This window comes from Xylaria bambusicola (assembly GCF_022495145.1).
Source record: "Xylaria bambusicola strain CBS 139988 unplaced genomic scaffold F5B22scaffold_11, whole genome shotgun sequence".
Taxonomy (NCBI): domain Eukaryota; kingdom Fungi; phylum Ascomycota; class Sordariomycetes; order Xylariales; family Xylariaceae; genus Xylaria; species Xylaria bambusicola.
Window position 1 is genome coordinate 443765 of NW_025953564.1, and position 21149 is coordinate 464913.

Consider the following 21149-nt stretch of genomic DNA (forward strand, 5'->3'; position numbering starts at 1 on the left):
TACACACCAATTGTAGACTACAAAGGCTAGTTGAAACGCCTCAATAAATGTTACAAGGTCCTTGTATCGAATGTCAATGAAACCATCCGTCTATGATTCCTTCATGCTACCGTCCCTTTTGTTAATACACATTTCCAAAAGCAACTCTTCACATGGAAAATTTCCAACTAGTAGTCTATGTATGGAATGCTTCAAGCTTCCTACCCTTAAGAACGCCAAACCAATGCCCTCTCCATTAAACCTAGACAGATCATGAAGTGGTGACTTGCGTTATACCATCGGCGCCTGTTTCAACAACCGTAAAGCCGGCGGTATTACCAGCGCCTGCAGCAGCTCTGTCAAACGCGGCGTCGCTCCTATCGAGAGTTATTAATATTTTCGACGCAATGAAGAGAGATAAAGGAATTGTATATACCTGTCCAACAAGGTTTCTATATCCTCTTTGCTGAGTATCTTATCTCCACCACTGTGCTTGTAGACCTCGCCGTCTTTGAGCAATAGGGCTTTCAATGTTTCTTTATCGATATCTTCAGCTGTATCAAGCTTCTGGCTCATGTTCTTGAACCCGCCCTTTTTGATTACGAGCTTCTCTAATCGACGTTTTGCGTCGGCACTGAGTAAGAGCTCTTCTTCTACGGTGCCTTTCGTCGCAAACCGGTAGATGATGACTGGGCGTGTTTGACCGATACGATGGCATCGGTCCTGAGCCTGGAGGTCTTGCTGTGGGTTCCAGTCACTTGAATTGCAGTTAGCACATCTTTTTCTTCGACTGCAATTGCATTCAACTCACGAATCAAACAGAATGACGGTATCTGCAGTTGCAAGATTAATGCCTTGACCACCTGCCCGAGTAGACAGTAGAAAGACTTTGTAATCAGGGTCCTCATTGAAATCCTTGATTTGTTGTCTCCGATCGTCTTGGGCTACGCTTCCATCAATTCGACAAACATTCCATTTCCGAAGCTCGGAACAGTAATCATGCAAAATGTCTAGTTGAGTCTTGAACTGCGAGAAGATCAACACCTTGTGACCACGTTCGAACAATGTAGGCAATAGTCGATCTAATAAAAGCATCTTTCCAGAAGCGGTCACAATGCTTTCGTCGACGGGCCCACTGGTGTCGTAAGCCCAGGGATTGTAGAAATTATGAGGAGAGTTACAGACTAGCCGTAACTGCATCAACGGATTTCCTAGCTTCTTACTGGCAATTTGTGCCTCTGCAATATGTTAGTAAATATTCTGGACCTCACCCACAACTGAGGTACGTACTAGCCAGCTCGAGCGTGTCAGCTCGCTTCATCTCATCATCATCTTGGAGTTCCTCGTCAACATCTTCTTGATCTTCCAATTCCTTGGCCAACATGTCTTCGAAAGCTTCATCGTCAAGCTTGTCATCATCTACATCATCTGGTACCTTGTAAGAAACATTCTTTCGAGCGCGTCCTCTAGGCCGTGAAGTCGTTGATGAAATCGACGGCGTTGACTGTCGGCTGGATTTAGCGCTTTTCGATACCGACACCTCACTGGTTGGTGACGTTTTCCTTTTAGAAACTGTCTTCGAGATTACTGAAGAATTCTTCGTTTTCAGGCTAGACTCGGTCGAGGCTTTGTTTTTTGGCCTCATCATCATGGTAAAGACATTATTCATAGGCGGAGGGGGTGTCTCAGCATTATGCGAGCTAGCTGCGCGTGATGATTGCCGACTAGATCTCTTGGAGCTATTCGGAGTATTGGAGGTCTCCGTCAATCTTTCCACAACTTTATTCTCCAGATATGTTCTTGTGTCGGTCTTTTTGTCATTGATAACGTTGTAGAGATCGGTCTGCTCTTTGGTCATCGGTGCGTAGAGCACATATTCACGCTTCTTAGGTAAATAGGCGGCGACATCGGCCTTGATTCTCCGAAGTAGCAATGGCTGAAGAACTTTATGAATCTTAGAGACAAGGGATTGGCTCTCCTTATCCTCTATGAATTGAGCCGTCCCTTCTTCATCCTGCAGGTCACTGAAATCGAACCAAACCTCAAACGCCTCCCAATCTAGGAAGGTCTCAGGCATCAGAAAGTGTAGAAGCGACCACAATTCCTTCAAATTGTTTTGTAATGGTGTTCCCGTGATGAGTAGGCGAGTAGCTGATTTGAATTGTTGAAGTTCTCTGAAAAGCTTGGCGTCTGCATTCTTCATCCTGTGTCCCTCATCCTGATAATCCATTAGTGTTGAATACCAATGTTATTAGAAATCATACATACCACAACAATGAATGCCCAATCAATCTTAGAAAGGGCTGCGCGATCTCGTAAAACCATCTCATATGATGTGCATACAACGGGGAACCTCTGAGTAGGACTGCCTTTCTGATAGTGTTTCATGATCTTATCTCGAAATATCTGCTGGCGCTCCTCGATGGTTCCATGGTACAAAACAAACGGAATAGTTGGAGTCCATTTTCGAAATTCATCCTGCCAATTTGATAGAGTGCTCAGAGGGGCGATGACAAGATGGGGGCCGAAATATTCCTCCTGTTCTCGCAAGAGGGCAACTAATGAGATAACCTGTATAGTTTTACCTGCCTCTTCTTAGCACATAGGTGAAACTAGTTAATGAGATGATGAGACTAACCTAAACCCATCTCATCCGCTAGGATACCGCTCATGCCTTGGAGACATATCTCATACATCCATGTGAGGCCTTCCAGCTGGTAATCTCGCATGGTGCCCCCCGACATTATTTTGGGTTGGTCCTTGAGTGCCAATCCCGCATCTGCAAGAGCCTGGTTATCAAAGTCGCGGCCAACTCGGCCAAGCGCTTTCGTCTTTTGAGTCAAGATGTCACTGAAGATCTTGGATTTGCGCAGGAGCTCGTCAAGCTCCTTAGCTTTTCGAGCCCTTTCCTGGGGAGACAACTCTGTCTTCTTTCGCTTCCTGCGCGCAGCCAAGCGTTTCGCTTCGGCCCGTGTGTTTTCTGCTTGTGCTTTCTTTTCCTCGGTGAGCATTTGCTGCTCCGTGAAAGTGCCCATCTTGGCGGTGCCTTTCTCTCCAATTGGAGGAGGGGAAGAAGGTGGGCTGGTTGCTAGGCTAGAGCTGTGAGTGGGTGATGTGGGTGAATCTATATCAGAAGATGGACTGTTGGCCATCGCGGGATTCCCGGCGGGAGTCAATCAGGAAGCACGGAAGCACAGAAACAATAGTAAAAATTAGGAATTAGGTAGAAATTGGAAGACAAAAAGAAAAGGCCAATTGGACGATTGGATGATTAGATGGGCTGGGGCAAGTTCTGTAGAAATCGAGACCAACTAGTGACTGTCAAAGTGAATCGCCTGGCGCGTCACCCTTGCTCGATCTAGTGACGCGAAGTGCCTGCGAAGTCACGCGTTAAGTGGTCTTGGCAGGAGGGACCTATCTGCAGTAAATTAGTAATTGCTCTGTCCAAACACTTCTTTTCCTGCTCCCCTTCATACAGCTGCAAATCCGAGAATAGCAATCAATTACGGCTGCATTATTCATTAATGTACCATTCCAGAAGACCTACTCAGAACTGTCTACATCCATTTGGCATTACCAAGGTTCTTGTTCAAGGACATTATACCAATAGGTTGGCCATCACTGTAAGTACCTAGGTACTTTAGGTACTGTAAGTAGCTGCATTTAGCACAGCGGAGGCGGGGTTGCCTGGAGAATGCACAGCCCCACCTTCTCAGGTAGGTACCTGGGTACTTTGACCAGAGCGCCACTTTTATTAGTCAGACAGCGTCTCATGGCAATGCGACCTGTCTATCATCATCCACCAAATGTCATTGACAACCCACCATTCTCTCCCTTTCAACAATCATTGCGCAACACTACCGACGACACGAACAGTCGGAAGCACATGCCGAGAAGAGCCACACAAGACAGAAGCCTCGAACTATAGCATTTAGTTGGGTCAAGATGGCGACCGGGGCACAGAACTTCTATGAGCTGTATCGCCGAAGCAGGTACATCGCCATACCATACCTATATCCATCCATCCATCCACCCAGTCACTGGGCAGAGGAGGCCGGATGAGACGCCGTTCTTAGATTGCGTATATTTTGCTAACCAGAGCCTTTTGGTTCCTTTGTTCACAGCATCGGCGGTGCGCTCACGGATACCCTCGATGATCTCATCACCCAGAACAACATCGACCCGCAGCTCGCCATGAAGGTTCTGGCCAACTTTGACCGCGCTATAACAGAGGTCTTGCAGGATAAAGTTCGGTCCCGGTTAACTTTCAAGGTGAGTGACTTGTGTCAGGGTGTAGTCAGGTTGTTTATCGCTTGGTTGGAGATCGAAGGAGGCTGAAGACTGACACGCGCCTCTATCTAACTATTTGTAGGGTAGTCTCGACACCTACCGTTTCTGCGACGAAGTCTGGACCTTTCAACTCAAGAACGTCACCTTCAAGATGGAGAATGGCGGCCAGGTCGTGACTGCCGATCGAGTTAAGATCGTATCCTGCACCGCCAAGCCTACGAATACGACCGCATAGACTGCATCAAGTTCGTCCCGCTAGGAGTAAATTGAAAACTTCGCGGAATTTCACATACGTACTACGCTCATTGCGACATTCCTATGATAAAACTCCGGGAGCAGATTGTTATTCCTCGAGACGAGAATGTGATTTATTGAGCTTTTCTCACATCTCGGATCCTTACGCTTGTCGTGGGATGCCGCATTCTCCCAGGCTGTTAAAGTTGGTTGATAGCGGCGTTAGAAATTGCATGCATTAAAGATTTCACGATGAGAAAACATTGAGATACAGCTGGCGCTAGTGGAAACGTTGAATACGTTGGCATCATGCACACAAGGCGTTTGGCGTTTGGGTTTCTCTAGATGGTTACATATTTCTGATAGGCATTCTAATGCGATTATGACTCTTCGCTACCTATTCTCAACTATTGGTGACTTCGTCTGCCTTATACCATGCGAGGGATTTTGGATTCTGAGCGCATAGAACGAGTATCTAGTTCGTCTATCATCTTCGCGACGAGAGTATCTAATATATGCTACCAGAACTAAAGTAGTACGGCTACTCAGAACAAACCAAGATCATCACCTATTGCGTGACGAATCATCTAGGTCGCCTAAAAGCGGGACATCCTCATCCAGTTCCTCTTCTCTTAAGTCGGGGAGCGCTATTTCCCCATGACCTTGTTCAGCTGCTTCCACTCCCGGTTCCACACTGACTACAGCATCGGCAGCCATGTCTTCCTCGGGGCTGACCTCTTTGCGCCCAAGGATCACGTTCCCGGCCACGAGTAACGTGGCGCCAGCCCACCATAGCGGCGGCAAAGATTCGGCGAAGATAGCTAGTCCCAGCAATGCCGATATCATAAAGTTCGTCGACGTATTCATGATTGATACTTGAGTTGTTGAGTTGCCCTTTGCTAGAGCTTTTGTGAAGAGCGTCCACATCTAGATCCCGGATTAGTGTTTCGTGCGGAGATGAGAGATGGGGAAGGGTGAAGTTCACTTACTATGATATTGAATAATATGTTTAGACCAAAGAATGCCTGCATGGTATTAGTAACAATATTCAGGTACGAAAGCAGTGGTTTCTTGTTTGGCAGGGTGACTACAGGAGCTGGTGAAGGAATTGTCATTTAGAGTTGCTCTAATACAGATTGCATATTCTCGCAGCCAATTTATATTAGATGAAGAGCACAAGAATATGAGCACTTACACCCCTAACAATGATTTCAAGGAATCCATCAATCCCTTCCAAGCCCAAAGCCCCAGATATGCCCCGCGCGATATGCGCCGTCAGGTTATCTGTGGTCCTGTGAGAGAATATCAGTTATTCTAAGTCTTTTATATAAGCGCAACTCACGAGGAGAGGACAAGTAGAAAGTGAACGTCGAGCAGGTATTGGCTGTTCGCTCTCTTTTCTATGAGACAATGCATACGGAAAATACACGTAGCCACTACTCAACCAAGACAGAGGAGTGGTGTGTGTAACACGATGCATAGGAGATTCGCATCGCGACTTACACCAATACTCAAGCCTCAGAGCGAATCCCAATGTTGAAAAGAACAAGATAGATATCAAAAGAATCGCCGAAACTCACAGCTTAGCAAAGACGCCATTGAAAGCAGCACAAGCACCGCTCGCAACCGCATACACAACCCACGCATTCCTCTTAGTCCAAGGCATGATATCGTCGTTGTTTGCATGCAAAGGTGATCCCTTCGCCCTCTTCCCAACGACACTACCAGCCGGTTTCTTCCCACCAGCAGGTAACACAGCTGTGGAGCCGCCCGGTCTCCGCTGTTTCAAAATACTTTGACTGCCGGCAGCAGGGTTTTGTACAGCGGGCGGAGAGGGAGTGGTACCAGGGACAGGATTCGAAGAAGAAGAAGACCCTTTCCCGGCCATGGTGGGAGCGGGTAAGGATGTATTGACAGGTAGGTATGTATATAATAATAGGCACAGCGCTAAAGGAAGCGGGAGCGAAGCGGGAAAGCTGGCAGTTGTGCCGCGTGGGCTGGGCTAGGCGACTCAGGGATACGAGCAACAACAAGAACACTCAACACCAGACCAAGCAAGCAAGCAAGCGTACAGCGAGAGCATACGTAATGGCTGTGTGGGTAAGTTACTTAAGGATTTGGCCCCCTCTGATTGGCAAAGCGCAGACCCGTCTGTTTCACACCAGGTCAGTTCCTGATGGTGGTATTGTATTGTGGGATGGGGGGCTATGCTCTTGTGTCTTGTCCCGCTGGGCTGGTTCGATCCTGTTGGTTTGGGATTTGATGCCGTGGAACTTATTCTTGTCTCGTCCCAGCTTGTCAATGTTCGCACACGTGGGGAAATCGCCAAGAATCGGTGGGTGGATTCTGAACGCGCGTTGGGGTCGCTTAGCGTGCGTCTTAGTCTGGTCCCCGACGTAATACCTCCTTCCTTAACTCGTGAAGCAATGGACAACGTAGAATTATGGTCTAAGGGCCGATATATATTGTCTATGATCGGAATAGATTTTCTAGCCTCCATGTGTTCAGTTGGCGTACAAAAGCGTGGTCTACTCATGGGTCAATCAATACAATGCAGCAGCTTAGTGGTGCCAATGCATGAATCATAATAATATATACGCTTCATCATCGAAACTTCTTCCAAGGAAAATGTCAAAATTCTATTCCATATCTAAGCCAATGTGTCATCTATTTGCCAGTTCAACGCCATCAACATCGCCAACATCTTCATCGCCGTCCATGATCTGACCATCGCCGCGTAGCAAGGCGCTCGACTCCTCACTCCCGCCTCCAAGCCTGATACGACCGCCGCTGAGATCAGCCACCTTGTCCGAAAACCATGTAGCGATACTCTCCATGATACGCCACAGTTCCTCTTGTCCCTTAGCAATCTCATGCTGCTCACGTGGATTCTCGGCCGCTTCCACTTTGAACTGGTATTTCAAACAGTCTTTGACCGTTACTAACCCTGTAAGTTTGCCATGGTGCTCGATTAGAATCACCCGAGGCCCAATCTTTCGGAACATGTCCATTACTGTCTCCAGTGGTAGTCGCGGGTGTGCAGTGACCGGTGTAGCATCCACATAGCGACTAAAGTCGATTGAGGCCGATGACATGCTTAGGTCCATGTGATTGATCGTAACGGTCGGTGTCATGGGTGTCAGCGCAGGGTTGACACCTGCTGGAGAGAAGTTACATTTGGCTTGTGGATTCACAGCCACTGCTCGATCGCGGCGCAAACGATCGATAGCATATCGTAACTCCGTTCTACCGATGTATCCAACGAGAATGTTGGTCCGTGTATTCTCAACAATAGGGAAACCTTGGTAATGTGGTTCCTTGAGTAAGTTTTCGATTGTCTCAAGAGTCATCCCATTGACAGGAATTGACACCACATCGCTGGTCATGACAGTTGATACCGGAACACCAAAGTTGTGTTCCTCTTTGTTATCAAGGAAAGGAAAACCGCTAAACCAGATCATACGATCAGCAATACCGCCCTTGCCGAACAGCTCTGACACGATCTTGGTAACGCCCACAACGATCATGGTAGGTAAAATATAGGTTAAGGCGCCTGTAAGTTCGAACATAATGACCACAACCGAAACTGTGATATGCATGATGCCGCTGAGCGCCGCGGCGGCACCTAAAAAGGCATAAGTTCCAGGCGTTATGCATGGTCCATCTGGTGGACAAGCTGAGAAAAACATGCTATCTGGGTGTGCATGATATATGCCCTGCATGATGATTCCAACTGTTCGGCCAAAAGAAGCTCCAATAGCCATTGAGGGGACGAATATTCCTGCTGGTACTTTACAACCGTAGGAAATAATAACTAGAAAGATCCTGATCACTGTCGCCAGTGTCAAAGATATGATATTGGACCACATCTTGTCCTGCTCACATAAACCCCGGTAATCTTCGGCACCTTCGCACTCCAAGAACAGAATCTCCATACTTTCTGTCATGTCGATTCGCAAAAATGCGTTGGGGTAGCAGATGATAGCTGTTCCTGCAGCCAAAATGGTTGCTTCCAGGACTGCCCATTTCGTAAGATACTTCTTCCGAAACGATTGCGCCCGGAGGTTCCACTTGATAACAAAGGCACCATATAAACCTCCAAAGATACCAATGAATATGTAGGGGATAGTCTCAAAGAGATGCCATGATCTGTCATATTTGACTTGGAACATGACAAGCTGACCAGTCCTGAATGGATTCATTGCGGCTAGCACTGCCGTCGCAACGAGCGCACAGAAGTAGCTTCTCCATAGGGTCTTCAGCGGGAAATGACTTGACATCTCTTCTAAGGAGAAGAGAACGCCCCCGATGGGGCTGCCAAAGGCGACTGCCACGCCCGCAGCAGCGCAAGCACTGAGGATTTCTCTCGTCTTTGATGCGTTATTCCTATACTTGCGGAAGAATCTCGAGATAACATGACCCGTACAGACTGCGTAATGTACACTCGGGCCCTCTTTTCCCACAGAGAGGCCTGACCCGATGGCCAGAGGAAGAGCGATGGACTTAATTAGTAGTGTCCAGAAGCCCAAAAAGCCTTTCATGACGAAGCCAGCAATGATGCACTTGATTTCCGAGATACCCGAGCCGGCAGCGTACGGAGCGAAGGACTTCACCAGCGTAGCAGCCGTGAATGCGAATATAGTCTACCATGCTTAGCTCACAGAACTAAGATCGAGGTGAGGGACCTCAGCTTACCCCACACACAATATATATGATATAATCGACGGGTTCGAAACCAGCCCATTCATGCCATTCGGGACAACCGTTATCCTCGCCCCAGCAGCAGAATTTCTCGTTCAGATAGAAGGCTGTCGTACAGTAACCAGTCTTTGTATCAGCAAGCCATTCGGTGATGATGTTCAGGAACGCCGCATTGAGACCGATGGCGGCGCCTATAAGGGTGACGACAATCCATCCTTGTGCCGCATCATAAGATTCCCATAGTTGGTATCGCCAGGAAACTCTCCCATGGTCATATAATCCAGCCGTCTTCCTCCGTTGTATGTTCCGTCGAATGCGTTCTTGGGCTGCATCTTGAACCCAGTCTGTTTACAGTGGTTAGCCATCCAGTACAGAACTAGGTCTTCGCCACGGTTGCAACAATTGGATACACCATGATATGCATACCTATGGTAGTGAAATCCTAAAGGGGCGCAGCAAAGTTAGGTCTGGAACTGGTCAATGTGAGGTCGAGTGAAGACAGCATACCTCATATCTCTTGATTTCAGCAATCTCCTCCTCGATCTGGTTGCTAGCAGGGGTATTTCCGTCTTCGCCGCGCTCGGCTGTAGAAACGGCATAGGAGAACCTTGAGCTCACAGAGGGTCGACGGAGGTGTTCGGGCTGGGCGAGGGAGACCGAGGAAGATTGTGGGTTCATCGCCTCGACGTTCTAGACATTCTCGCTCGGATTTCTTGGTGATTCTGGACGAACTGAGCCGCGCAGAAGATGCGCACCAAATTTATCAGCTGTGCGTATAGACGAGCAAGTTGTTTCCAGTAGTTGATGGACAGTAGGTACCTAAGGTAGAGAATGAAACGATGAGGTAAGGTGAAGTAAGTAACCGAAGTTCCCAGCTGCGCCAGAAGCTCTAGTGACATGCATGTACCTACAGTACCTACCATATGCGTGATGTTCTACCTACAGCGCCGAGAGCGCCTAGACACTATGCCGAATTGGGGCTCCAGCTCCTATCTCTAGCAGGGTTCTGGAAGCCGCCCTACGAAGTAAGTACCTAGCCCTTCTGTGGGTCTCTGGAGCACCTGCAGCGAGCAATGGGCCCAAGTACACAGGTACCTCCCGACTTTTAATAGAATCGCGTCTAGAGAGAGCATTCACGCGTATAGAGAGCTACTTATATCATACCTCCACTGATACAAGAACCTCATCCACTTACATTGGTAAACTTGTCTCTCATTTGTGTGTTTTGGACCGACCGCTGTTAGTATATACCCATTTCTATTATCCTCACGAGCTCTATCCAATCTAGAGCCCTTGCTCTCTATCCATGTTAATCCTTCATAACATTTCTGTTGGTTATCAATTTGGGGACTTAAGCAGAGAGGTGAGGAGGTTGAAAGCATAGCCCGGCACAGGTCTAGTGAGAAAGTTGGCTGACCTGAACGTTTCTGCTGAATCTTGGAGACCTTATTACTCATTATATACATGATCACTAACGACTTGAATGTTTGGCAGAACAAGCACAAATTCATCGAGCTCTCATTCTCAGGGCTTTCACACAGTTAGCTAGCGTCTGCAGTCAAGGAATTGCGCTTGGAGATCTTACACACCATGCCCTACAACACTACGGCAATTCCTCCAAGAAAGGAGGTCACTGGCCAAGCCCAGCTTCCATGTAAGTCCAATGAAGCCAACCATCCCAGACAATGAGCGCCTAGTTCTCCTAACCATTCTTGATAGTATCCAGAGTGAAGAAGATCATTGCTCAAGATCAGGACATCAACATTTGCTCCAACAATGCCGCATTTGTGATCACATTAGCCACTGTAAGTGCACCATGACTACTTCCATGATCTAGAACACCCGAGATTTACCATTGCGCGCAGGAAATGTTCATTCAATACCTCGCGAGTGAGGGGCTAAACATGGCCAAACTAGAGCGCAAGCCCAGACGAAATATCCAATACAAAGATCTAGGTACTACACCACTCACCCAGCGACCCTGTCACAGCTCCCTTCTAATACCACACAGCAAACGCAGTATCTCACCAAGATAATCTGCAATTCCTCGAGGACATCATACCCAAGACAGTGCCCTACAAGCAGATCAAAGCGCACGCGGCCGCGACGCGCGCGAATCTCAGCGGGGGGAAAAAGCCAGAGGAGTCGGGCGCAGGCCACGAGGACTCGCGGCCCACGGCGTCGCGTCAGACGAACGGTAAGAAGCAGAAGGGGCGGGCGAGCAACGCTGGAGCAGGGAACAGCAGCATTGCGAGCTTTATGGGGGCCAGCGGGGCTCGTATCGTCAGCGAGGACGATGCCTCGCTGGATCCGAACGAGCAGTTGCAGGATGAGATCAGACGGGCGGCGAATAGGGATGATGACGATGTCCATATGGCTGACTAAGAGACAGCTGGATGGGAGGAATGCTGGGAGGAATGCTGGGAGGAAGACTGGTGGTATTGAAAAGCTCCCCGCTAAGAGCGAGGCCAGGACAGGGTGAAAGTGCCAGAGCATGAACGTGGAATGAGACACCGTTGTTAGAGTGTGGTAGTCGTGGCTACCTGATTGAAATACTTCGAGCGTTTATAGCAACAAATCACATATTTCACAAGAAAATTGCAATTCAATCACAGGTTAATAACTTCTCATCATATGTGAGAAGCCCAGCATTGCTATTCGCCTTTTTTTCGTGGGTATATACCATTCTCATAGCGTAGTCCTCGACTTAATCAGAGCTCCGGATGCTAAAAACCATCACCGTCACATGATACTTTTATATCCAGTTCTTTACTCCTCCATCTCATCATTCAGATGAACACCAGCAGGCAACCTGCCCTCCCTCAGCATCGTCTCAAGTCTGGTGATCTCGTCCAGGCTGGTCGCCCGCTTAATCATATCCTGCAACCGCTTCTTCTCCTTATCGGTGAGCTTGATCCTAGACATGCGCATCGATAGGCCGGCAGTGCTGCCTGCGTCTTCGAGGGACGATGTGGCACCGAACGATTTGGACTTGACATCCATTATCTTCGTCGCAAGCTCCGTAGGTGCCTCGACCGTGCCAAATAACTCGCTGGCGTGCTTGCGTTCTGCATCCTTCACCTTGGCATAATCAAGGAATCGGACTGAGGGACAACGCCAGAGAGTCCAATACCGGTAGTGCTGTGATTTGACGATTTCGCATCAGCTTCTAATTCCTCAGACTAGTTTGCATTTTCTGGGTTCGCGCTAGGTTCAGCAGGCTTATGCTCACCTCTTTCTTTGTAACGGGGTTGTCTTGTAGAACGAGGTGCGTCAGCCGTGGGAACGACCCTAGCGGGTCTAAATCTGCGAGCTCGCTCAGATTGTTCGACTCCAATTGGAGGTTGGTGAGGTTCGGAATCGAGTTTGCTAGCGTTGGCTGTATCGAGGAAATGCGATTACGTGCCAGAAGCAGTGTGTGTATCCGTGGCGAAAGCGGGAAGTTGCCCAGCACCTGAATGTCATTATCGACTAGATCTATGGCATCCTGGGGCTAAACGAGTAGTGCATGTCAGCAGTAGTCAACAGGCCCAGTGACGAGGCGTAGAGAGGTAATAGTCGCCAGTGCTATAGCTAGCGCAGGTAATCGGCGAACAAGGAAAGGAGAGGGGATACGTACACCTGCGACACCCAAGTTCTCGATGGCGGGAATGCGATGTCCTGTTCAGGCCGACAAAGGCTCGCTATCAACTCTGCTCTTGTTTCCTTGACTTCATGGCTAGATCAAATAGATGTGTAGTATCTGTTCTTTTCTGACGTACCTCGAAGGTCCAGCTCGCGCTCCTTCAGCGCATTGAGCCATGACGGTGAGTTCTGGAGAAGCTCGGCCGTGAGCCTCATTTTTTTCAGAGACACTAGCTTAGGTGAGAATTACCGTTGTGATTCAATGAATTATATAGCGGTTCGAATTTGGTTTGGCAATGAATAGCAATTGACTTCGTGGTTCAACAGTCGATATTTGTCAATTCGTAGACGCGTCTATAATGAGAGATAGCAATAACAACAACAATTATTAAGTAGTACTGGAGAAGGAAACAAGGCTGAATAGGCGCAGGCAACCTAAAATTTGGGGTTTGAATCTCACTGAACAGCCTTCCAACTTTCCCACTTGGAGAATTATGGGGCCAGCTCAGGCGATACCACTAAGTGTATATATCATAATAATAGGTAATAGGTAAATAAGGAGTTATGCGATCGTATTAGGCACCTTAGGTACCTATCGCATCATTCCGCTACATTTTGGCTCCAATGTTTGAGAAGGTGGTCCGCCTCAAATACAACGAAAGTCCTCGACATCCCGCTTGTGTCTTGCCTAAATGCCAACTATAAGGTCCAATTACAAGGCTCAATTACCGTGCTACTTCTAAAGTGTGGTGTTGTAATGCCATGCTGGCTGTCTTCTTTACCTTTGAAGATTCAGCCCAGTAACCTTTTCGATCATAGCACTTAGAGCTACGACAAGAGGTAATCCAATCATGATTTTTTTTTTTTTTTTTGAAAAGGTGACAATAGCCATTGATTATAATACAGCTAATCTTTAAAGAAACTGGCTATCAAAGCAAATGGGTCTCGGCCCCCTAAAGCTTTAGTGGTCTTGTTCTCCGTTGCTCGATGAGACAAAGAAGGCGTCGGTCAAACACTAACAATTTATAGCAATGAACAAGGCCTTTCTTCAGTCCTTTCTTCCAAAATGGTTCAGCTTAAGCACGTATATAGTATCTCGAGTGCCGGGGCTTCCAACAGAAGTCAGCAAGCCACGCTTACAAGTCGATCAAGAAATATAGTGATCCGTTATACAGATTGCTGTGCAAACTCTAAAGTCGCCTTTACCAGATTTTCACTTCTTGTTTCAATAGGTATTTCTAATAAGAAAGTCGGTAACGGCGGTAGGTAGTTAGTTGAGTCGCTGCGACGTGGGTGAGAAGATTTGACATCAGCAGAATAGTGCTAGTACAGTAACATCTCACCAAATACGAGGCAAGCAACTTTGTTGCTGAGAGAATATGCTTGCTACACATTCTACCACTATCAGCAGGTCGAGGCACGAATCAAGAGTGGTGAGATGGCCCGAAATGCAGACGGAGGCGATACAACAGTGGAGAGATATGACGGCAGTCTCGTCACGTTCCCAACTTGGCGAAGTGCGAGCACGACATGAAGAAAGTCGTCCACGAAACACTGATTCACTGCAAAGCGATGCAAGTCTCAGCAGCTCTGGGGAGCGTACCACTTCAAACAGCAAGACACAGGAAATCACGGCTCATCTCAAGTATTTGGTACGGGCCTTCTTGAAACAAACACGGGCTGCTCCTACTGCCAGTGACACTTCAGGCAAGTTAGCAGGCAAGTTAGCAAACAATGAATCATTTGTACCGTCCCCGAAGATCACATTCCTCATCGATAAGCCAAGTAATCTCACCTGTCAGATTTGCCAACAAACAATTCTGAAGCTAGCAATCACAGCTGACGACCCAGGGCCTAGCATGGCCTCCATCTTGCCATGTGGGCACGTAGCTTGCCACGACTGTTTCAGACGGTGGTTTATAAATCACGATTCTTGTCCATTCTGTAGGACAAGTATGGTCCACACAGGTTGTGGACATCAGGTCAAACCACGTCTGCTTGCCCAAGACACTATTCACAGCATCCCGGCAACGCTCTCGAAAAGTGGAAAGATTGGGACCACGTGCTTCACGTGTGTCCAAAGAAATCGAAGGGACGTATCTGTAGAGCGCTGGGCCAGGCTCGCCGAGGAATTCATAGCAGCGCGGCAGAAAGCTGACGATCTTGGCACCGATGAAGCTATGGAGCATCTTTGCAGGGCGCAGAAAGCGTTTGAGAGGATACCAGAGGACGACTATTGCGTGCTATCGAGCATGAGACATCGCCAGTGGTGAGTCCGCTTTGTTGTCTTTTACCATAATCCTTCTTTTTTACTGCGCAAGGTTGCCGGCTGATGAAGCGTAAGTTCCATTGCCAAGCTCCTATTCTTCTCGCTTGAGTTTTTTTTTTCTGTTTCTTAAAGTTGTTCCGCAGCATTAACACCTCAGGCGAGCTCTGTGTTTCTCCTTACCTAAGTACCTATGATAAGTATAACATGGCATAAATATAATGTTTCCTCAAATTTAGATAAGTAGATGATTAAAATTGGGATGATCACTACTTTCAATACTGGTGCCTGGCGTAGACGTAGGTACCTACTCGCTACAGTACGCAACTGGCAGCCAAACAGTGCGACAATGCGCCAATGTGGTACAGGTAGCGCTTGAAAAGCTGTAGGTACCCTTTTCGGCAATCGAACCTTCACAGCCCACAGCGGAGAAACCCTGTTGTGGCATCTGGTCCTTTCGGATGAACATGAGCGCCGGGTCTGACCGGGCAAGTGTGCATTGGGTAACTGATCAATTCCATAATTATGACTCTTTTTTTTTTTCTTTAATCTAGCTAGCTCTAGATCCCACGAGTTTTGTGTGTTTATCAATGCTTGCCAATTCGCGAAGCTCTGTCAGGGACACTGTGAAATGAAAGGACTCGACGGTCTGACAGTACCTAGACACTGTAAGTACCATAAGTAACTGTCCGCTAGTGTTTTGTTGAGCTGCAGACCTAACGCCCTAAGTACTCTGCCCTAGGTAACAAGCGCTGCACTGAGCATGACCAGCCGGCACCCTAACGCTGCCAGTGGGATTGCTGGCATTGGGGGCAGTGCTTGCGGCGGCAGGCAAGAGGTGCATCTAACCCATTACGGCAGAATGCACGCAATCAGGCGAATCAGAACACGTCGAGAGGCGCCCTAATTGCCGTGGGCCACATGTACCTGTGGCAAACAGAAGCTAGGTAACGCATGCCGCCTCTCTTAGAGCGGTTTACCATCTGTGCTAACCTTATCACAACAACGCCATCTAACCAGGACTCTGCACGACCCTCGGCACGACTTACTGTTTGGCGCAATCTACCCTGCCGTGGGCTACAAGAGGAGCACTACGGCCGACATCACTCATTAGGTATCTACTTAGGTAGGGTATTGCGGATGTACTTACTTACTGGGGGTTTCTGCAGCGTGAGATATACCTAGATCAGACACTTAGATATAAACCCTGTGTCTGCCTGTGATTCCCAGATTGATCTAGACTACTACGAGGTACTCGAATATTGTACTAAGTATGTACCGTAGCCCTGTGCCAAGTCCCCTGACCCGTACCCTAGCCGAGAGCCCTTGGCTACTGTAGGTACCTCATTAGTGCATGGCGAGCCATGGCAGTGTATTTCGCTAGCGTACTTCAACGATCTTAGTGGCTCGGTGGCCTAGAGCCTGGCCTAAAGTCAACCTTCTGCATGCAGGTAGGCACTCGGGTATCTATGTATGTATTCTACTAGGCAGCTACATTTACCTACCGGTGCAAGTCACTACTTCGTATGTAGACTGTGATGGTCTTGATTGCTAGTAGTTGCCAGGCTCATATCAGATAATTTTGATTCCTCTCGAGTTCACCTCGACAAAATTATGCCTTGATGGCCCAACGGCATCAATGGAAGCGGATGTCTTCCGCTGCGACATACTAAGTATCTGTAAGTATAAGTATACCTACGTACGGCTTTCCAACACCGGCATGCTACCCTAGAGGCTTACTCGGTCGGCCCTTGTCTACATACATACTTAGGTACCTATACGGTTGCCAAGGCTTCAAAATTGTCCAGCGAATACCAAGCAGACCAAGGAAACCCAAGACGTCCGAAACCCGTCACACTTGGTCTACACTTCGCCGAGCGTACCTGCTAAAGAACCCCATGCCTAGCTTGTCTGTATGGATTGGATCACTTCCAGTCTATCCGAGCATGCAAACACAAACAAACACCTCAATCACGCTCTTCGCAGACAGCGAATCCCAAGATCCCCAAGCGAGACTCAAGCCAGAACCAAGCCTCAGCTCCTCGATCATCCCTCCAGAGCCTTCCTGTTGCGGTTCCACAAACAGGGGCCTGTTCTGTACATCATCACCATTTGAGGGGCTCGCATCATCCATCACCATCTGCGCTAGACCCAGCACCACCACACCAGACCACTGCCAGACCATACGGATCCATAGCATCCATAGCATCCCATAGCTGCTTGCACGCTAGCCCGCAGACTCGGTGGTTCGACACCATGACAATCAAACTCTGCTGACCTAATCCTTCCGACTTTCTCGTCAGCCCCCCGCGCGCATTCTTTGTGTCGGGGTGCCAATCCTCATTCGAGACTTGGCCCTTTGTGAGCTAGCAAGCCATTGCATACTGGTTTCTGCGTTGGTGTCTTGTCTGCTGGTGGTGTGATCAGATTTCGGTAAGCTCAAACATCACACAGTAGTAGCATGTAGTGTACATGCCTCCAGTCCTTAGGTGTGAGCTGGTAGAATAGTTTGATATATCTCAGTAGTAGATAGTGTGTAGGTGGCCCGGATCGAGCCGAACAGCCGGGCGCTTTCTTCACGTCGGGACTGATCTCGTCATTTACATGTATATTATTGTGGTCATCTTTTGGTATTTACCCGCCACCAGCTTTGGCTAACGGCCATAGTGCAAACAGAAACGGGCAAGATATGACCTAGAACGGTCTGACGAGACCGAAAAAAACTCCCCCTGTCGTGCTCCCACAATCCGGTCTCTGCTAATGGTCCGCGCCCCCAGCTCCCCCATCTTCCATCTTCCCTGAGCAGCTTGAGGTTGGGCCCCCATTTCCCTGCCGGTTTCGTCTCGTCCAGTCCATTCATCTCTCGAATACGACCCTTTTTCTCCACCTACTCATGTTTCTCCCTGCATCTATTCCCAGAAGCACGGCTAGGTAGTCCTCCTCATGGCTCTTTCTGCGAAATATCATCGTACTCCTGCTTACTTATCCATCGATGTGATTGCAAAGCGACACTACATCACGTGGATATCTCATGGTGTTGATTGTTTGGAAATCGAATTTGCTTTGATCCCATGAGTTGCATCACCTATCTGCGACTAGATCCGGCCGTTCCCTCGTCAGACGCTTCTTAAGTGACAGATTCTCTGGGTTCTCAGGCACCGTTTCGACACCCTCTGCGTCGCGTCAGTTGAGCCTGAGCCTACTCTGACGGCTCGTCTACAAGTGGCAGAATGCCAACTTATCTCTGCCACGGCTTTCGGTGGCATCGCAAGAGTGTCCGCTATTTCATTGCCAAACACGATATCGAAGATGGAGCCACAGAATGGATTGTCGCTCCGAGAAGTGAGGCTGCCATCATAGAGCATTTCCACAACATATATAGCTTCCTACCCTCTTCGAACTCGCCCCCTCCTCCGTCTCGGAACGCATCATCGCCGGCCTACCGAAAACATCATCATGCGCCATCTAATGACTCTTCTTACGTCTCGCGCACCAGCTCTTCCGAATACCATGGCTCAGAAGAACCGAGATATTCCAACGGTAGTGGCACAAAGTCGCGGAGCAGAAGCGCATCCCGGCAAAGTGTTAAGTCGTCCGGCCGACCAAGAACGAGTGGGCGTGACGATACCATCACGTTCCCACCCCTTCCGCTGCTGTCTCCGTCGTCGCTCGCTACGAAGAATTCTGATTACTTCGATAATACGCCGCTTATAAGACTATTGGAAGAATTCGATCCCAAGGATGAGTCTATGGCCAGTGCTCCCTGGGCCTATGTGGCAGACCATGTCATACGAGTGAGCACCTCGGTCTCCATTGCTGATGAAATGTTCCGCTACGAAGCGCGTATGAAACGAGACCCCAACAGGGCTATGCATGGTTCAAGCGACGAGTACGGAAGAAAAGTGTTTGGATCAAGCAGCAAAAAGGCAGGGTGGCTAGAAAAGCTACGGGATCAGATACAGCGAGGGGAAAGCATTAGATGGTATATTGTGGTTTGTGGTGACGAAGAACGGGAAAATCCTACTGGTTACGATGACGACGAATTACTGGAAGAGGAGGAAGAAGAGGCGGAATATGAGGAAGAAGAATGTGAAGGGAGCAGCTCTAGAAGTCAAGACCGGACGTGGATACGGCAGTCACAATCGACCCAATCAACCGAAGCCACGACAACGACAAACCCATCCGTTATTGAAGGCGGTTTCGAGTACCGAATACCAGAACTGGCCGGCTTCTCGATGAGAACGCCGACGGTCACCCCAGAGCGGAAGAAGAACAAACTTGTACCCCCGCCATTACCACAAAAGGACTTGCCTGCTATACCTTCACCCCCTCCGCCTAAGTCACCTCTTCCTCCAGAGGTTGCAAGCAGGCTCGGTTCAGAGAGTCCATCATATCCGAGGTCTGCTCGTTCTACTTTAGGACTGCGGAAGTTGTTTTCTCGACACAGATCAGAAACGACAGCCTGAGTTAGTATCATATTGATTATTAATTTTAGCTTGGATAAGACCTCGCCTATTCAAGGCATTGCCTTTCTCCAGCATCCTTCTTATTCTTTATTATGTTTTACGATACAATTCCGACGAGGACTTTCCTTTCCTTCCGATAAGTCTCAACGTATGTTGAGCGATTAACAGATTGGAGACCGTTGTATACTTCCTGCGCGGTCGTCCTTTTCTCTGGGAGATGTTGTAGTATGATATCACCATGCATTGAGCCAATTCATTGCGTATTTTCGATAAGCTCATGGCGCCAGAGCGGACAACAAAAAGCTATACCCCTTTCAACTCCTCTCTTTTTCTCGACACGATGCATGCGGCGCAAGTGTCTTGTTTTCTCTACACGTTCGGAGCAACGGTGTCATATGTCACAGGGCGGGTGTAAATTCGATTCACGTGTAGCGAAAGTTTTATGTCAAACGATACCTCGGTGGTGGTTGGGATAATGTCACATTGGAACTTTTGAGTCATACGAAGGGATGGCTAAATATTACCTGGAGAGGCAAAGGAAGGTGTGAGGAGGCTGGCGTTTAAGAACACCCCCCAAAAAAACCACAGACGAGTTCTATGTATTCCACGGGAAAAGGGGATGCATTTTGATTTACTCCCTTGTTTAATGGTTATCGCGTTCTAAGGATTTCATGGCATGGGAACCAAATCCTGCTCAAATACTCACCTTCAGATACGCTGTGTCCACTAGATATGTCACCTAGGTACTCAATCTGAATGAATTCGCTGAGTCTCATCATCTGGCTGAATCATAGGATGGGCATGCCCAATCATCTACTTACGACAATTTCCACCTACGACGTAACTGTTTAACCGATTCAAAAACTTGACTCAATCCCAAGTCAGATACGAGACTTTGGCACAGTGGGCATCTATCTATCTAATAGCTTTGTGACCGAATTGTTAGCTATTAGTGGAGCGCTTTGCTTTGCTTTAGGGCGTATAGTCGTTTCGTTTAGATCTGTCGTCGTATTCTTATTGACAATTATTGATAATCTACGAGCACGTCTTCTGACTAATACCATTCGAATTCGTGAACTTGACGGTACCGTATTTGATGCGCCGTCCTAGGTACGCCACAACAACCATTGTGAGTGTCTCTAGTGGGTTCTCCGGGCTGAGCTTGGCCCGGGGGGGGGCGCCCGGCACCCATTATCGGACTTTTGTTAGCGCCGTTCGGCGATCTCTCTGTTTCGCTTTTTATCCCTTTAAAATCGATGGGCGGAGAAGTCAGGAGGGGAGAGGGGCGGAAGAACCGGATTTTATTGGGATATATCCATATTTGTATGACAGACGTTGCTGTATTTTCTATTGCTGGATGCTTGGTACACTGGATGGACAATAGCTGTCTGTAATTGATATCCCGGGCTCACAACTACCGACCGGAATATCTGACTAACTGATTATTGTTCCTACCCTTGTTACCTGAGTAGGTCCCTACTGCGCTTTCTCCCTCTCCCTGCCTACCTACCGACAACATGGCAACAACGACATACACAGTAGTTACGCTTCCAAGGAAAGAACTGAGATTGCGTTCAGGAGGGGCTGGT

The 21149-nt window shown here is 48.3% G+C and overlaps 8 protein-coding genes across 8 annotated transcripts; 4 read left to right on the forward strand and 4 right to left on the reverse strand.

The window, feature by feature from the left end:
• Nucleotides 1-250: 250 nt before the first annotated feature.
• On the reverse strand, nucleotides 251-3014 carry F5B22DRAFT_635046 (SNF2 family N-terminal domain-containing protein; the record flags this gene model as incomplete). Its single annotated transcript, XM_047977082.1, has 6 exons — nucleotides 251-356; nucleotides 416-736; nucleotides 791-1217; nucleotides 1270-2197; nucleotides 2248-2564; nucleotides 2618-3014. 6 exons carry the CDS (start codon nucleotides 3012-3014, stop codon nucleotides 251-253), a joined length of 2496 nt encoding a protein of 831 aa, XP_047832828.1.
• A 910-nt stretch (nucleotides 3015-3924) lies between these two features.
• On the forward strand, nucleotides 3925-4504 carry F5B22DRAFT_635047 (transcription initiation factor iia small chain; the record flags this gene model as incomplete). The annotated part of the gene is made up of 3 exons (XM_047977083.1): nucleotides 3925-3971; nucleotides 4104-4251; nucleotides 4352-4504. The coding sequence occupies 3 exons, from the start codon at nucleotides 3925-3927 to the stop codon at nucleotides 4502-4504; spliced, it is 348 nt and encodes a 115-aa protein (XP_047832829.1).
• Nucleotides 4505-4665: 161 nt separating this feature from the next.
• On the reverse strand, nucleotides 4666-6550 carry F5B22DRAFT_53381 (uncharacterized protein). Its single transcript, XM_047972765.1, has 4 exons — nucleotides 6084-6550; nucleotides 5699-5795; nucleotides 5493-5528; nucleotides 4666-5430 (listed from the first exon to the last, which is right to left on the reverse strand). Exons 1-4 carry the CDS (start codon nucleotides 6389-6391, stop codon nucleotides 5068-5070), a joined length of 804 nt encoding a protein of 267 aa, XP_047832830.1. The 5' UTR covers nucleotides 6392-6550; the 3' UTR covers nucleotides 4666-5067.
• A 616-nt stretch (nucleotides 6551-7166) lies between these two features.
• On the reverse strand, nucleotides 7167-9882 carry F5B22DRAFT_644559 (voltage gated chloride channel; the record flags this gene model as incomplete). The annotated part of the gene is made up of 4 exons (XM_047978443.1): nucleotides 7167-9146; nucleotides 9199-9548; nucleotides 9631-9646; nucleotides 9712-9882. 4 exons carry the CDS (start codon nucleotides 9880-9882, stop codon nucleotides 7167-7169), a joined length of 2517 nt encoding a protein of 838 aa, XP_047832831.1.
• A 382-nt stretch (nucleotides 9883-10264) lies between these two features.
• Nucleotides 10265-11819, forward strand: F5B22DRAFT_598507 (histone-fold-containing protein). The gene is made up of 5 exons (XM_047974370.1): nucleotides 10265-10443; nucleotides 10699-10858; nucleotides 10924-11009; nucleotides 11070-11160; nucleotides 11216-11819. Exons 2-5 carry the CDS (start codon nucleotides 10795-10797, stop codon nucleotides 11587-11589), a joined length of 615 nt encoding a protein of 204 aa, XP_047832832.1. The 5' UTR covers nucleotides 10265-10443; nucleotides 10699-10794; the 3' UTR covers nucleotides 11590-11819.
• F5B22DRAFT_598511 (L domain-like protein) lies at nucleotides 11820-13274 on the reverse strand. Its single transcript, XM_047974371.1, has 4 exons — nucleotides 12966-13274; nucleotides 12824-12864; nucleotides 12437-12697; nucleotides 11820-12345 (listed from the first exon to the last, which is right to left on the reverse strand). Exons 1-4 carry the CDS (start codon nucleotides 13042-13044, stop codon nucleotides 11974-11976), a joined length of 753 nt encoding a protein of 250 aa, XP_047832833.1. The 5' UTR covers nucleotides 13045-13274; the 3' UTR covers nucleotides 11820-11973.
• Nucleotides 13275-13645: 371 nt separating this feature from the next.
• F5B22DRAFT_598520 (uncharacterized protein) lies at nucleotides 13646-15603 on the forward strand. Its single transcript, XM_047974372.1, has 2 exons — nucleotides 13646-13668; nucleotides 13735-15603. Exon 2 carries the CDS (start codon nucleotides 14208-14210, stop codon nucleotides 15099-15101), a length of 894 nt encoding a protein of 297 aa, XP_047832834.1. The 5' UTR covers nucleotides 13646-13668; nucleotides 13735-14207; the 3' UTR covers nucleotides 15102-15603.
• A 2519-nt stretch (nucleotides 15604-18122) lies between these two features.
• F5B22DRAFT_53674 (uncharacterized protein) lies at nucleotides 18123-19674 on the forward strand. Its single transcript, XM_047972793.1, has one exon. It carries the CDS (start codon nucleotides 18325-18327, stop codon nucleotides 19558-19560), a length of 1236 nt encoding a protein of 411 aa, XP_047832835.1. The 5' UTR covers nucleotides 18123-18324; the 3' UTR covers nucleotides 19561-19674.
• Nucleotides 19675-21149: the final 1475 nt, after the last annotated feature.